The sequence below is a fragment of the Tachysurus fulvidraco genome, chromosome 8 (genome assembly GCF_022655615.1).
Source record: "Tachysurus fulvidraco isolate hzauxx_2018 chromosome 8, HZAU_PFXX_2.0, whole genome shotgun sequence".
Classification (NCBI taxonomy): Eukaryota; Metazoa; Chordata; class Actinopteri; order Siluriformes; family Bagridae; genus Tachysurus; species Tachysurus fulvidraco.
The window spans coordinates 3,551,385-3,568,937 of NC_062525.1; the positions used below are offsets into that span (position 1 = coordinate 3,551,385).

Sequence of the window (17,553 nt, forward strand, 5' to 3'; positions counted from 1 at the left end):
TGTGTTTAGTCCCTTACTTAGTTAACTATAAGTTCAGTCTGTCTGCGGCTTTGTAAACCCTGCCTGCTCTAGAAACACCTCCAATAGGACGAAGGTGTTTTCTATTTCTCCACAGTACCCCTCTTATCAGTCCCCACACGATCTTGGGGTTCTTGAGTCCTCTTGTTGTTTTTTGAATTCTTGAATGTCAGGACTCTGGATCGGGTTTTCTCTCTTTTTGTGGAAGAGTGGTGTGGATACATCTGCCAATAAGCAGTTGAGAAGGGGAAACCCTACAGTATGGTCCAAATGTGTTGCTCTGCACATGAGTAAGGCTTTGTTGTAGTCGGTTTCTTTAGTCCACAGTCCTTTAATTGTGTGTACAGCTCGTTGAGTCTCTCCATGTGCTTGAGGATATCAGGAGCTGCTTGTGGTGAATAAATTTATGTGATACGAACTGTGGTCTGTTGTCGGAGATGTCGGACCTCTTCCGGAATGTCTTGACGAGCAAAAACCTTTTTGACTGCTTTGCTTCGTCTCCCATCTTATAGAACAAGGAGTTAAACTTCTGGCTTTGAACTCAATCCAGATGCTAGACGAAAGCGCTCGAACCGTCTACTCCATCTCGGTAAAAGTTAGAGAAGTCGAACGGCTCTGGAGGGGATTTCTGTACTGCTGCAACAGCCATCTTTCAGTCTGTTTGCTGTACTGGTTCTCTGTAACCTATCCTTAAGGTTCACTTCTGACACCATGTATAATATTCTGTTAAAGAACGCAGCACACATTCATGTCTAACTCTGTCTCAGTTTATATGGCGAGTCACAACCAACTTATTTAGGTGCATAGCGCCACCTACCTACTGTACCAGGATATGCAACCTCAGGGCTTCATGTACCTACAATTTTTATTTATTTATTTATTTATTTATTCTATGTTCTATGGTATATTCCTGATTCTTTTAGAAAAATAAGTAATTGTATATAACATTCCCAGGGCTGGTAGCTTGGACAACGAAATAATCTTGGTCCCTGGTCCCTAAACTTTTTAATCCCTTTACACACGAATGTGTGCATGTGTTATTTTTAACTTATTGTGTTTGGACAGAAGCGATCCACAAGGGTAGTCTTCAGGTATAGTAATATTACTTGGTGACCTCCTGAAGTAATATTTATATTTAATGCTCCTCTAATAAGTTAAATGGCAACCCCAACACCCAGATCTAAACAAAAAGGCACACTTCAATTGAATGCAAAAGAAATTAAACAATATTTATTTTATATGATTAGTTGTTACCTGTTAACTAGACAGCAAATCAATGCTGCCAAAATAACTTTTCATTCAGTTACATTGAACAATTGACTTGTGAATCTTCAGGATGAAACACATGTAAATATGTAAATATGTACATGCATATTAAATGAATGAATATCAGTGAACATTCACATTCTAACACACGAGAAAAGTCCTGTAGAAGCCTTGGCCCTTAATGCTACCCCTTAATCCAACCGTGGAAAGTGCGAAGTGGAGCAAAGATGCAACAAAACCGTCATTAAAGATGATGCACCGAGTCTCTTTGTCTCTCTAATGTGTGTCCTTCTCTCACCCCCTCCCCACCATGCTCTCTCTCTCTCTCTCTCTCTCTCTCTCTCTCTCTCTCTCTCTCTCTCTCTCTCTCTCTCTCTCTCTCTCTCTCTCTCTCGCTCTCAGTTTGGCATTGTAGTGGACATTTTAAATATCATGAGTGTTTATGTGCTTTCATGGAAAATTATGTGTCCATAAACGTTGCCGTTACAGCTGTAAGGTCAATGTGGTGTCAGATAATATATCTTTGTGATGATTTTTTAATCTTTATTTAAGTCTCGGTTAACTCCTAGATCATCAGCTATAAGGTGTGTGTGTGTGTGTGTGTGTGTGTGTGTGTGTGTGTACGGGTGTGTGTGTGTGTGCATCAGCTATAAAGTTTCCTTTTCTTTACATTATGCTGCTCTTGTAGGTAACTCTTATAGGACTTTCTGAAACACCATGAAGTGGCTTAAACGTTGCATAAACGTTAAAATAAATGTTTTCTTGTTGCTCTATGTAGCCAGGCAAGCGCCTACCAGTAGGGGGTGCGGTTGGCTAATTATTCCAAGACCTTTTAAGCAGCAACTGGGTAGAGGCCTCGAAATGTGGGCCTTGTTTTAAAAGGACGTTTACTGCTAAGATTGTTCATATCTGTAATGATCAACATCATTGTCCTGACCAGATTTAATCCAAGACTTCGACTTTGGGATCTTTAGCTTTCCTGTTTATCACTGTTTTGTTGTCCTGTTCTCATCTCACACTGTTGTGTATTTGCACTTTATACAATCTTATGTACTGTTATGTGTTACACCATGGTAATCATTTTCGTTCTATCGTGTCTATAGCTGTGATGTGTGAAGGGACTCGTGGCTGATGAGGCACTGACTCTTTCAGAGTCAGATTTACAAATTGATGAATTCAACCGAGTATCTTATATTCACCATTCAGGTGGCTGCTTGCACATTGATTAATGTTTATTTAATATCTCCTGTTGTAACTGGAGCAGTCATACTAAATGAAGAGGAAACACAACAGTATTTAAACATCTACACAATGACTTAACATTTACTTTAGTTTACTTGTATTCAACTTCTTCTGAAAAAGGTTTTGATATTCTGGAGCCACCTGAAGAGGTTCAGAAGGTCTTTCAGAGGTCCTACATTAAAGCTCTATTCTATAACCAGTGTATAATCTGGAAGTGGTGGAGCAGCATTTCATTTTCTTATTAGTTGTAAGTACGGCTGAAATGATTCCTTGAGTAACTCGATTGCAAAGATTAATCGAGGCAAATTCCTCTGCCTCAAATCCTCTTTTAATTCATTTTAAAGCTCACATCGTGCAATTAGTATGTGTGTGTGTGTGTGTGTGTGTGTGTGTTTCCCTTAGAGCTGTCTCCTCAGATTGTTCCGCAATCTTCTGAGGGTTTATTTTTTTCCAGAGAAAAAAAGGGACTTTACAAACACAGAGTGAGAACAGACTTTAAGAATGCTGCATTTTACAATAAAATAAGATTTTCACAATGTACACAAATGCTGTGAGAATATTTAATGTCATTAATCTCTATATTTAACAATGAAATGACTGTATGACATCGGTAATGTAATAATACATGTCTAAACACTGCTCCATCTGTAGCACCCAGTGCATTCAACAAAACAAAGATAACTTGATTAAGACAGATGACATGTTTAATTCACAGTAGTCTGATATAATAGGGGGAAGGGGGTTAAACTACACAGATTGTTAGGTGCAAGTTTACTCAAACTCGGGAAAATCCAGTAATATGAGAATAGAAACTATTGCACTAACCTCAAAGCAGCCATTGTTATTCTTGTGCTTGCTGACCTCATGACATGACATTAATTTAGTAGAGCAAACTACTTTAAACACATAGAACTTATTAAAACTACACTGAACCTTGTTTACACTCCTCCAAAAGTGTTTTTTGTTCATTTGTTTTTTTCCAAACTCCCGAAAAGAAGATTCCTAAAATACTAAAACAACCTATAGAGGTGTGCGATGACGTCATGACGCAGGTCTACCAACCAAAATTAAATCATTTTAAAATGCACAGTACACATTATTTTCTTTTTCAAAAAGCATGAACAATCAATCAACATTTTTACAAAAATAGCATCTTACATGAATTGTATGCAGTATATCACACTCTCCTCTACAGGATAAGATGTCAACAATGTCCCTATAAACTCCTCATGTTTTCTTTTAAGAAACCCTTTTTACACATTTGCATATTCAGTTGCACTATAACAATTCATTAATATTTTTACCTGTGCTGGTCAAATGGGTAACAGTCTTTCCTGACCCAAATGCACTAGAAAGACAGGTGATGTTTCTTGACCAGGTTGAGGTGTTAGTGGTCCAGGATGCCCTCTGAGATGTGGATCGTCAGGGACTTGAAGCTGGAGACGTTCACACGACAACTCATTGATTTGTGTGTGTGTGTATGTGCCTGTGTGTGTGTTTGTGTATATGTGTGTGCATGTGTCTATGTGTATGTATGTGTGTGTGTGTGTTTGTGTGTCTGTGTGTGTGTTTGAGTGTTTGTGTGTATGTGTGTGTAAGTTTGTATGTGTTTGTCTGTAAGTATGTGTATGTGAGAGTGTGTCTGTGTGTGAGTGTGTATGTGTGAGTGTGTGTGTGTATGTATGTGTGAGTGTGTGTATGTGTTTGTGTGTCTGTGTGTGAGTGTGTGTGTTTGTATGTGTATGTGTGTCAATGTGTGAGTGTGTGTGTTTGTATGTGCATGAGTAAGTGAGTATGTGTGTTTGTGTGTGAGTGTGTGTATGTGTGTCTGTGTGTGTTTGTGTGTCTGTGTGTGTTTGAGTGTTTGTGTGTATGTGTGTGTATGTGTGTGTGTATTTATGAGCGTGTGTGTTTGTGTGTGTTTGTGTGAGTGTGTGTGTTTGTGTGTGTGTGTGAGTGTCTGTGTCTGTGTGTGTGTGTGTTTGTGTATGTGTGTGTAAGTGTGTATGTGTTTGTGTGTAAGTATGTGTATGTGAGAGTGTTTGTGTGTATGTGTGTGTAAGTGTGTATGTGTTTGTGTGTAAGTATGTGTATGTGAGAGTGTGTCTGTGTCTGTGTGTGAGTGTGTGTGTGTGAGTGTGTGTGTGTTTGTATGTGTATGAGTAAGTGAGTATGTGTGTGTGTGTGTTTGTGTGTATGTGTCTGTGTGTCTATGTGTGAGTGTGTGTGTTTGTATGTGTATGAGTAAAGGAGTGTGTGTGTGTGTGTGTGTGTGTGTGTGTGTGTGTGTGTGTGTGTGTGTGTGTGTGTGTGTGAGTGTGTGTATGTGTGTGTCTGTGTGTGTTTGTGTGTCTGTGTGTGTTTGAGTGTTTGTGTGTATGTGTATGTATTTATGAGCGTGTGTGTTTGTGTGTCTGTTTGTGTGTGTGTGTGTGTGTGTGTGTGTGTGTGTGTGTGTGTGTGTGTGTGTGTCTGTGTCTGTGTGTGTGTGTGTGTGTGTGTGTGTGTGTGTGTGTTCTAACTTCACAATCGATTCAACACATTGTTGCTATTCGGAAATGTCGCTAGTCTTGAGATGCTGAGTGGAAAAAGCTCACTATTTACACAAATAAAAACTCAACCAGAGGGCAATGATCGATCACTGTATGTGTAAAACACCTTGATAATAATGTTCATAGGGATGTCTGATTTAAAAATAGTAATATTATGATATGTCTGATATTAATTCAATTTAATTCAAGTTTATTTGTATAGAGCTTTTTACAATTGACATGGTCTCAAAGCAGCTTTACAGAACATAAACATAGAACAAAAGGTTAATACAAAGAATAATATAAAGCTTAATAGAGTACAAGATCCAAGATTATTATTAGATAGATTTAGTTCACAATCTGTATGTATTTATATCCAATGAGCAAGTCTGAGGTGACTCAGCAGCAGTGGCAAGGAAAAACTTCCTTAGATGGTAAAGGAGGAAACCTTTAGAGGAACCAGACTCAAAGGGGAACCTCATCCTCAAATGGGTTTCGATACATTATATGAATCTTTATATATTAACGTTGTAGGAATGTTTATAAACCATTAGAGTTAGTGGTTCAGCAGGAAAAACATAATAGCTAGAACATAACAGTTGGCAGCTGTATTATACTATATTTAATTAATAATGCACGGTTTATTGTATTCTATCTCGTTTCCTGTCTTTTCATGAATTGCTGTTCAGAATCGACTCCACTGATTCATTGTCACTCGAATCAGAATCGGAGTCAGCTACAGGATTTCTCATTTTGAGCAGCATACAGTAGTATGGTATTATGTTAGCGTATGTTGTCATGTCAAGGAACGTCGGGGGAGTTTTCTTGTTCCCATCGGGTGTGGCTGTCCACTGTTGAATACTCTTTGCATATCTCTGTCTCTTGTCTCTGATTGGCCAACTTGCGGAGTAAACCGTTTAGAATCGGAGAATTTAAATCCTTTCGTATTAAAAGCGCTTCCAAGAAGTGACATCCTCCTACAGAAGTCTCGTATGAACCTGTGATCTAACGGTAAAGCTCTTACCTGCTTCGTGCTGCACACAAAAAGAGTTTGAGAAACGTTTTGAAACGTTAACTGAGAATCGGTAATTTTTATCTATCTATCTATCTATCTATCTATCTATCTATCTATCTATCTATCTATCTATCTATCTATCTATCTATCTATTTATTTATTCTTTTTCTGTTTGTTTTGTTAAATTGTAGTAACACTTAAGTATAAACAGACACAGTAACTTTACAGCTGTAAAGTCAATGTGGTGTCAGATAATATATCTTTATGTGTGATGATTATTTAATCTTTATTTAAGTCTTTTAACTCATAGATCAGCTATAAGGTGTGTGTGTGTGTGTGTGTGTGTGTGTGTGTGTGTGTGTGTGTGTGTGTGTGTGTGTGTGTGTGTGTGTGTGTGCGCGCGCGCGCGCGCGCGTCTCTGTCCTTCCCCATCGTCCCATCGTATAAACTGTAATGAAATTGAAAGTCAGCAGCTCCATTTTGTGTGGAGTGAAAACTAAAAGATTTCAGGAGTAAAAACAGTGAGTATCTAAAGCTCTAATATATAAACACACTGAAGTGACACTAGATGAAGAAAAGTTTTTGTGGGTTTGTACTGAAGTTTTAATGTACACAGGTTGTTTCATAACTTGATAGCGTGACTATTTCCTGTAAGTGAACTCTGTGCTGATTCAGGGTTTAATTTAACACACCGATGTTGGAGTGAAGTAAACGTGTGTCCTGCTGTAATCTTGAGAAGGAGACATGACCTCCAATATAAGTGTGTCTGGAAAACAGGACTTACAGTAAAGAAAGACGAGAGGTGACTTACTTTTACATTCACCAGCAATAAATACACACCGTCTCATGGGAACAGATCTGTATCTCTAAACTCTCACTAGTTAACAGAGGAACTCAACTTTGCTTTAAGGCGTTTAATAGCAGTGAATATATCACAGATCTGAACTAAGAACAGTTTAGACAAATCATTCACTGAGAGAAGAGTAAAAAGGACTGTGTAATGTGGAGCATAAGAGCAGCATAGCTTTGAGTCAGTGAACTCTACAGGCTTTAAGCCCCAGCTGAGTCAGTTAGCTGTGATATCAGTGTAATTCCTGATATCAGTGTAATTCCTGACATATGATTTATGAGGCCTGTCTGCTGTTTAAGTGTACAGACTGGATCTGAATTAAAAATATGGAATTATTGGTGTTTAATGATGAACACATTGTTTAACAGAGCTGAGACAGCAGAGTATTAATTATTGCTGATATTTCTGTTGTAATTCTAGAATGATGGAGGGAAAGAGATCAGACTCACCAGAACCCAGCTGTGTGTCCATGAAGAGTGACAAGTCAATGGGACATCCAATTGCCTTCAGAGACAGAGACAGTTCTACTGATGTGAGGTCAGTAAAGTGAGGTGTTTTACAGCAGTGTTCCACCTGATTAAACTCACTTGTCCCATTATGAAGCCCTTCATGAGCTTTATCAGGTGTTGAAGCAGTAAAACACTGTAGATCTGTAGATGTCTCAGGATTCTCAGAGTCAGCCTCATCTCAGTGGAGGTCCAAAATCTTCATCGCCCGGAAGACGATCAGAGCTGGTACAATGTCTGGATGACTCGGGATGGGTGTGAAAGAGAAAAGCAGTGTAGAGGGATTAATATATCTGCTGTTCATGAAAATGTGCACGTCTGATGTAATGGTGCATAATATTATGGGATATATTGTGTGTGTGTGTGTGTGTGTGTGTGTGTGTGTGTGTGTGTGTGTGTGTGTGTGTGTGTGTGTATGCCTGACTAAAGAGATGAGTTTTTAATCTGTTTTTGAACTGGGAAAGTGTGTCTGAGCCCCGAACACTATCAGGAAGACTATTCCAAAGTTTGGGAGCTAAATAAGAAAACGCTCTACCACCTTCAGTAGACTTAGATATTCTGGGAACTACCAGAAGCCCTGAGTTTTGTGATCTCAGAGAGCGTGAAGGTTTGTAACGTGTTAGAAGACTAGTTAGATACATGGGAGCTAAACCATTAAGAGCCTTGTACGTAAGTAGCAGCAGTTTGTAGTCAATTCTAAACTTAACAGGTAGCCAGTGTAGAGATGATAAAATTGGGGTTATATGGTCATACTTTCTTGTCCTAGTGAGAACTCTGGCAGCTGCATTTTGGACTAACTGTAGCCTATTTATTAAAGATGCAGGACAACCACCTAGTAATGCATTACAATAGTCCAGTCTAGAGGTCATGAATGCATGAACTAGCTTCTCAGCATCAGAGACAGACAGGATGTTTCTCAGCTTGGCAATGTTTCTAAGGTGGAAGAAGGCTGTTTTGTGGTATGGGTGATATGATTTTCAAAAGACAAGTTACTGTCTAATATAACAGCCAGGTCTTTCACTGTTGAGCTACTAGTAACAGTACATCCCTCTAAATGGAAGTTAAATTGTGAGAGTTTCTGTGTACTGGTTTTTGGACCAATAAGTAGTATTTCTGTCCTATCAGAGTTTAACAACAGAAAGTTGCAGCTCATCCAGTCTTTTATCTCTCTAAGGCATTGAGTTAATTTGGACACTGTGGCTATTTCATCTGGTTTTGATGAGATATATAACTGTGTATCGTCAGCATAACAATGGAAACTAATCCCATGTCTTCTAATAATGTTCCCTAATTGAAGCATTTATATAGAGAAAAGCAGAGGTCCTAGAACTGATCCCAAGTCAAGTCAAGAAGCTTTTATTGTCATTTCAACCATATATAGCTGTTGCAGTACACAGTGAAATGAGACAACGTTTCTCCAGGATCAAGGTGCTACATAAAACAAAGACAGGGCTAAGGACATCTTAGCCACATAAAGTGCAACTGTGCAACCGGGTGCAAACAGTGCAGGACAAGACAAACAAGACAGTGCAGGACAAAAAACAGTGCAGACATAAAATTTCAAGACAATACAATACATCCTCGAGGGACTCCATGATTAACTGGTAGTAAACTGGAGGATTCACCATTTAATTCAACAAAATGGTATCGGTCAGACAGGTAGGATCTAAACCAAGTTAAAGCCTGTCCATGAATACCTGTGTAATATTGTAAGCGATCAAGAAGAAGGTTGTGATCTATAGTGTCGAATGCAGCACTGTCTTGTAGAACTAATAGTGTCATACAGTCTTGGTCTGAAGCTAAGAACAAGTTGTTTGTGACTTTCACAAGTGCAGTTTCTGTGCTATGATGGGGCCTGACACCTGACTGAAACGCTTCGAGGATATTGTTCTCCTGTAAGAAGGAGCTCAGTTGAACAGACACAACTGTAACACTTTCCCTCGTAACGTTTATGCTGGGGTGCCAGACAGAGATAAATACTCTGTCAATTATAGTAAGGATTTGTTAGTCCAGTCAGAAGGAGAGTGAACAACCGGACACATGTATCTTAATGTATAAACATCACATATATCCCAAAACTTGGAAGAGTAAACCAAATACTGAAGAACACAAACTTTTCACCATAATTTCCAGTGTATTCAATAATAATTGTGCTCCAGTTCAATCACACCACAAAACACAATTATTTACCAATAACAGTATAAACAACATGATCATAAACAACATTATCATCAACAGCAAAATTATTCATGTCACAACCCTTCAGCACAGTTCAAATAGTATGGAAAGATTGTACAATTAGGAGTAGGTGAAAGTCACAGTCGCCAGTTCATCACTAATTCAATCCATTGCTTCCAGTGTTAAGCAAAGTCAAAGACAGTTTAGTAGCGCTTGTTTAAGGGTTTCCCGTACTCACACCTCCACCAGCTTCCCAAGTAAAGAGCAGCTCCCAATCCTCCGTCCGTCTCTTTTAAGCGCCTATAGTGCCTACGTCATCTTGCATCCGGAAATGCTTGAGCGAACATAGGCGCCATCTGTGTTGCGGCCACTTTTGCCACTATCCTTAGATTAACGAACTGCGCCATATTAGATCAAAATTACACCTTGAATGGTGTGTTGTTGAAAGTGCACTGTCACACAACTTTTTCAAGTATTTTGGACATAAACGGAAGGTGTGAAATAGGTCTGTAATTTGATATTTCAATAATTAATATTAATAATTTTATTCATTTATTCAAACATTTGTTTCTAAACATGTTGGTGTCAGTTAGGAAATCCTGAAATCGGGGTATTGTGTTTAGAGGATATTGTTAAATATCTGTCTGTATTTATTAGTGTGTAATATGTGCAGCTATGAATACATATAGTACATATTACATGGTGTTTTGTTTGTTCACAGACCACAAAACTCAAACATCATCAGAAATCAGCTGGACTCTATATTCAAGGTGTGTGTGTTGTTTTTAAAGTGTGTAATGTGTGAGTTGTGATCCCTTGTAATGGTTTGATGTGCAGCAGCATTAACGGTAATCAGTCGTATGAGTTTTAAATGTGATAATAAAAATAGACTTTTCTTCTTTTGATAAAATAAAAGCCTCTCTCACTGTGTAACATGATCATATTTAGATTTGTTACTGTGTGTTTCTAACCAGGAGCTGGAACACAAAGTCATCACTCTGATAAAGAATGAGCTGAAGAGGTTAAGGAAGCTCCTGAGTCCAGATTACCCAGCATGCACTGAGAGGGAGGTGGAGGATGAGGAGGATGAGGAGGATCTGCACAGTGTCAGAGAGGGAGCGCTGAAGATCACACTGCATGTCCTGAAGAACATGAACCACACAGATGTCGCTAACACACTGCACAACAGTAAGAGCTCTGAGTCGCGAGTTTATTCCATCAGGTTCACTTTAGTGTTTTTGGTAAAAACACTTTTAGTTTTAAATTTAGTTTTAATATCATGTTGTATCTGTTCATGGTCCAGCTTTAATAATATTTAGTACATCAGTCAGGAATTAATAGAATGTTTGAACAATTTTGCATTATAACTATTTATTACTAAACTAGATATTACTTTGTTTATTAGAACTCGGCTCTATGTATCAGCCAACGTTGAAGTCCAAGCTGAGAGAGAAGTTTCAAAGAATTAATGAAGGAATCTCACAGCATGGAAGCTCAGCACTTCTGAATGAGATCTACACAGAGCTCTACATCACAGAGGGTTGGAGTGGAGACGTCAATAATGAACATGAGGTGAGACAGATTGAGACAGCGTCCAGGAGACCAGCAACACAGGAGAAATCCATCAAATGTAATGATATATTTAAAGACAAGTCCATCAGAACTGTGCTGACTAAAGGAGTTGCTGGAATTGGAAAAACAGTCTCTGTGCAGAAGTTCATTCTGGACTGGGCTGAAGGAGAAGTAAATCAGGACGTCACCTTCATGTTTCCACTTCCCTTTAGAGAGTTGAATCTGATGAAGCAGCAAAATCTCAGTCTGATGAATCTTATTCATCACTTTTTCCCGGAAATACGAAAACTAAAATCAATAGACTGTGACTCCTACAAAGTGGTGTTGATCTTTGATGGTCTGGATGAGTGTCGACTTCCTCTAAATTTCCAGAAGAATGAGAGATTGTGTGATGTGACAGAGTCAGCCTCAGTGGATGTGCTGCTGACGAACCTCATCAAGGGGAATCTGCTTCCCTCTGCTCTCCTCTGGATAACCACAAGACCAGGAGCAGCCAATCAGATCCCTCCTGAGTGTGTAGACCAGGTAACAGAGGTACGAGGCTTCAGTGATCCTCAGAAAGTGGAGTACTTCAGGAAGAGGATCAGTGATCAGAGCCTGGCCAATAAAATCATCACTCACCTGAAGTCTTCAAGAAGCCTCTACATCATGTGCCACATCCCAGTCTTCTGCTGGATCTCAGCCACAGTTCTAGTGAGAATGTTGGGTGAAGCAGAGGGTGGAGAGATCCCCAAGACTCTGACTCAAATGTTCACACACTTCCTGATCTTTCAGATCAAACACAAGGACCAAAAGTACCATCAGAAATGTGACCCTGATCCTAAGCAGACCAGAGAGAGTATCATGGCACTGGGAAAACTTGCTTTCCACCAGCTGGAGAAAGGAAACCTGATCTTCTATGAGGAAGACCTGAGAGAGTGTGGCATTGATGTCAGAGATGTGTCAGTGTACTCAGGAGTGTGTACCCAGATCTTCAGAGAGGAGTTTGGTCTTCACCTGGGGAAAGTGTTCAGCTTCGTACATCTGAGTGTTCAGGAGTTTCTGGCTGCTTTATATGTATTTTTCTCCTTTATTTTAAGAAATACTAATGTGCTTGTGGGTCAAAGCACTGGACTTTTTAATTTCTTTAGAAATCCAAACATGTCTGATCTCCTAAGGAGTTCAGTGGACAAGGCCTTACAGAGTGAGTATGGACACCTGGACCTGTTCCTCCGCTTCCTTCTGGGTTTCTCACTGGAGACCAATCAAACTCTCTTACAAGACTTAATGCCACAGACAGGAAGCAGATCTCACAGCAAACAGGAAACAGTGGAGTACATCAAGGAGAAGATCAGGGAGAATCTATCTCCAGAGAAATCCATCAATCTGTTCCACTGTCTGAATGAACTGAATGATCATTCTCTAGTGCAGGAAGTACAAAGTTACCTGAACAGAGGAACCAGAGGAACCAGACTCTCTCCTGCTCAGTGGTCAGCTCTGGCGTTTGTGTTACTGAACTCAGAACAAGAGCTGGATGTGTTTAATTTGAGGAAATATCATCGATCAGATGAAGGTCTTCTGAGGCTGCTGCCAGTGGTCAAAGTCTCCAGAAAAGCTGAGTGAGTAATTTTAATTCTAAATGTATTACTGCATGGTTTGTTATTTTAATGTAACACTGAACTGCACTGTTTGGATTAATGTTTGTTAATAGTTCCTCTAATCATCTTTAAACAAACCTCTGGTACTTTTACAGAAGATTGTTTCACTTTTTACACTAACATGTCATATCTGAACTGAGGGCTGGGACACATGGACAAAATCTTATAACGTCATATGAGTCATTTTATAGCTTTTATATATGAATCATGAAAAATTAAGTGTTCTCTAAAATTTATGTAAAAATATCTATACAAAATATCTGCATGCATTTAAGAACTAAAGACATTTCTGAACTAAACACCAGTGAGAGACTTTTTCTTGTCTGTTTATTTTGAAAGTGACATTTAACAAAACTTTCACAGATGAGAAAAACATCAGACTGACAAAATGGGATCGATATGGATAGAAAGTATAAAAAGTAAATATTAAAACACTCTAATGTCTTTCAAGTATCTCTTTATGTTCACGTTCCTCGTCTTTTGTTGTGTGACAGTGATGTGGGGAGATTCACTCTGTCATGGCTCTTTTCCTCAATTGTTCTTTCTAATAAAAATAAAACATAAATGCGTTTTAAAAATTTAACCCAATATGAAGGAAAAACAAAAGTCTCCTTCAGTCTGCACTACTGCTAAACTTTACCAAGGACTGAGCTCGTGGTAAATAAAACATCAATCATAATTGTAACGAAGCGGAGTCGTATGGATCCATTTGCATCGTATTTATTAATATCGACAGAACAGACAGGCAGGGTCAAGCACGGCAAACACAATATCAGAGAAATGACAGAAGGTCAGGACAGGCAGCAAATAATCAGAGAGACGGGTAACAGAAACAAAGTCAAAACAATCGGAACAACAATCAGAAAAACGCTCAGAATGACTGCGGATGCAAGTCGAGACTTTGCAATGAGATCAAGTTCGTTTCCTTATTTAAGCGCGTCAGCTGATGGGGAACAGCTGGCGCCGTGTTTAGGTTGAGCGGAGTGTAGTGGGAAGTGTAGTCTGGGAGCGCTTAGTATTCTGGAGACGATTCTCTCCGTTGTGAGTGCGGAGGTGAGGCAGGTGTGCTGATCATGACAATAATTTTGGACCTCGTCACATTCGACAGATGAAGTGGGAAAATGTTCAGCTTTATCTTTATAAACAAGCTAGGCAGCTAACTCAGATGAGTGATGAATATTTTCTTGCTCTAACACTGAACTGTTTGTAGAGGATGGAGAATAAATGTGACTTTCATATGAATATTTTTATTTTGATGGGGTTCTTTTTCTTTGCTTATCGAGTGTACAAGCAGGTAAAAAGAGAGAGGATGAATAATCTGCCACAGGTGAGTTTGGTGTCATGACCGCTGTTATTAAAAACTTGGAGCTCGACAAAGACACCAAACTGTTAATGACCGATCACATTCTTGTTCTTGGATCGTGATTGTTGTTAATCTGTTGTGGTTGAATTATAGACACAGTTTTTGTCTGGTTCACTGCATCAGAAGATGGTGGATGTGGTAAAAACAGACAGTGAACACAAAGACAGTTGCATGTGGCGGTGGATTATGGCTGTGTTTGTGTGTTTGAAATCAGTGTTCTGATATTTCATCATTTCTCTTCCAGTCTGTGTGAGTGTAATCTGACAGAGAAAAGCTGTAGAGTTCTGTCCTCAGTTCTCAGCTCAAACTCCTCCAGTCTGAGAGAACTGGACCTGAGTTACAATGAACTGCAGGATTCAGGAGTGAAGCTGCTCTCTGATGGTCTGAAGAATCCACACTGTACACTGGAGATACTGAGGTACACACACACACACACACACACACACACACACACACACACACACACACACACACACACACACACACACACACACACACACTGTGTTTAAGCTGCTTTGTAAATGTATTTAGTGAAGGTGACTGATGGATAAACACTGAGAGTGAGATCCACATCCTGGGAGCAGCGACACTAAAAGCAGTTTGACTGAAGCTTCTTCTTATTAAAATTCACCTTAAGGAAGTCAGCATTTGTTGATGATAAATAAATATTTGAGATTGTATTAAAATGATTGTGGATGTCACAGGTAACCAGTACAGTACCTGTACAATGGGAGTTACATTCCACACACATTTAATAACATATTAATACTGTAGTCATACTAAAGTGTTGTACAGCATTTAAATAAAGATGTTGTGACAAACAGAAGTAATTAATAAACCAGCTTTTATCCTCCAGAACCATCACACTGGTCTAAATAGCTCTAACATTGAGCTCTAAATCTTCTGTCAGCTCAGGTGTTTCCCAAAAAAGAGAATTCCCTGTGTAAATACTCCTACACACACACACACACACACACACACACACACACACACACACACACACACACACACACACACACACACACACACACTACTACTCCTATTTACATCAAAGTCAATAAATTAATTTCTCTGGTGTTATCTATCCTCATGGAGCTGCTACCATTTTATAGACCTGTTTCTGTTGTTCAATGGGAGCAAAAATATTCCTGAAAATGTTTGTAACACAAAGTAAAAGTGTGTAAAATGTATACAGATCTACACACTGAACACACTGTAATGAAGCAGTAAAGGACAGTGTGTAAATGTGTAAATGTTCTCCAGCAGAACTTTCCCCAGAGCTGCTGAACACACTGTATGAAAATCTCTCTGCTAGATATAGAGACGTGTTTGTTCAGTGTGACCTCTCTGTTATTATCTTCTTACAGAAAGTTAAATACATCGTCTCATATGAGCTGAGACACATGGATCTGTCCAAGAGCAGCCCAAGTTTATACACTGACTGTTCATTTTATATTTTTATCCTGATATTAGAACCTTGTGTTCAGGTAGACACTTTATTTCTCACTGATGGAAACACCTCAATTCACTATCAGACAAATAAATCAAACACTTCATCATTTCTCTTCCAGTCTGTGTTGCAGTGTAATCTGACAGAGAAAAGCTGTAGAGTTCTGTCCTCAGTTCTCAGCTCAAACTCCTCCAGTCTGAGAGAACTGGACCTGAGTGTCAATAAACTGCAGGATTCAGGAGTGAAGCTGCTCTCTGATGGTCTGAAGAATCCACACTGTACACTGGAGATACTGAGGTACACACACACACACACACACACACACACACACACACACACACACACACACACACACACACACACACACACACACAGAGTGTTTAAGCTGCTTTGTAAATGTATTTAGTGAAGGTAACTGATGGATAAACACTGAGAGTGAGATCCACATCCTGGGAGCAGTGACACTAAAAGCAGTTTGACTGAAGCTTCTTCTTATTAAAATTCACCTTAAGGAAGTCAGCATTTGTTGATGATAAATAAATATTTGAGATTATATTAAAATGTTTGTGGTTGTCACAGGTAACCAGTACAGTTCCTGTACAATAGAAGTGATTTGGTTACTAACTGTAATGGATAATGTTTTTTTGTGAAATACATAAAAGTGAGTGTTACATTAATCTAATCTTAAATGAATGATTAAATGTAGAAAATGTTTTTCTGTTTCTTCTTTACATTAAAATGGACAATTTTTTTCAGTGTTCCTCAAATGATAAAATGTGACTTTAGAGATATTATTGATGTGAGGAACAAAGCTGAGGTCAGAGTCGACTATTACTCCCAGATTTTTAACCTGTATCCGAGCTCATTGTGTTCAGGTAGACACTTTATTTCTCACTGATGGAAACACCTCATTTCACTATAAATCAAACACTTCATCATTTCTCTTCCAGTCTGTGTTGGTGTAATCTGACAGAGGAAAGCTGTAGAGTTCTGTCCTCAGTCCTCAGCTCAAACTCCTCCAGTCTGAGCGAACTGGACCTGAGTAACAATGAACTGCTGGATTCAGGAGTGAAGCTGCTCTCTGATGGACTGAAGAATCCACACTGTACACTGGAGATACTGAGGTACACACACACAGAGTTTTAATAAACACTACACGTATGGTACCGTATGGTAACTGTAATTGTAGTGATCTGTTATATTGTCATTGTTGTGTGTGTGAGATGGAGAGTAAATGTACTGTAATTAAAGATTTTGTGTAGTTCATGTTTTCAATACAAAAACTGAGTGTGTTAAGTGTGAGAAGGTTTTCTTTCTTGCAGGATGTGTTACTGCAGTATTACAGGTAAAGGTTGTGCTGCTCTGGCTTCAGCTCTAAGGTCAAACTCCTCATCACACCTGAGAGAACTGGATCTGTACAATAATTACCCAGGAGAATCAGGAGTGAAGCTGCTCTCTGATCTACTGAAGGATCCACACTGTAAACTGGAGACACTACAGTGAGTTACTGACTTACTGTCTCTTTACTATATGATATTGAGTAATATTCACTGTGTGCTGTAAAATGTCACATCTAATGTGTGGATTTAAGCTTCTGTTGTTCATAAGCAACGCGTTTAAATTTGTCTGTAATTGTGTCCTGTTGTGTTTTTCAGCATTAAGAAGAATAAACTCACCAGGTCTGGTGTATGACAGGAGTCTCTCCTCAGACCTTTTTTCCAGGATAAATCAGTTATGGTGGTGAAGCGTTAGAACACGTCCCACATTTCCAGCAGTTTGGGAGCTGAATCATTCATATTCAGATGTAGAAGATCCATAACAATAACTGTGACTGATCACATCCTTTTATCCTCTCAGCTATAACTTCACACTTTAACATATTTTACAATCCAAAGTCAAATCCTTCAGCATCTACACACAACACA

At 39.0% G+C, this 17,553-nt stretch overlaps 1 protein-coding gene and 1 long non-coding RNA gene across 4 annotated transcripts; both read left to right on the forward strand.

Moving 5' to 3' along the window:
- The first annotated feature begins 5,506 nt into the window (after positions 1–5,506).
- On the forward strand, positions 5,507–10,630 carry LOC125145323. Of its 3 annotated transcripts, XR_007143682.1 has the most exons (6): positions 5,507–6,142; positions 6,539–6,593; positions 6,748–6,874; positions 7,343–7,459; positions 10,328–10,376; positions 10,581–10,630. It is a non-coding gene; the product is annotated as an uncharacterized LOC125145323 (long non-coding RNA). The 3 variants fall into 3 exon arrangements; XR_007143684.1 differs by lacking the exon at positions 6,539–6,593 and having other exon boundaries at positions 5,509–6,068; XR_007143683.1 differs by lacking the exon at positions 6,539–6,593 and having other exon boundaries at positions 5,510–6,142.
- A 110-nt stretch (positions 10,631–10,740) lies between these two features.
- On the forward strand, positions 10,741–17,289 carry LOC113655059 (NLR family CARD domain-containing protein 3-like). The gene is made up of 5 exons (XM_047817465.1): positions 10,741–10,794; positions 11,012–12,776; positions 14,423–14,596; positions 16,579–16,744; positions 17,284–17,289. Exons 1-5 carry the CDS (start codon positions 10,758–10,760, stop codon positions 17,287–17,289), a joined length of 2,148 nt encoding a protein of 715 aa, XP_047673421.1. The 5' UTR covers positions 10,741–10,757.
- The last annotated feature ends 264 nt before the right edge of the window (positions 17,290–17,553 follow it).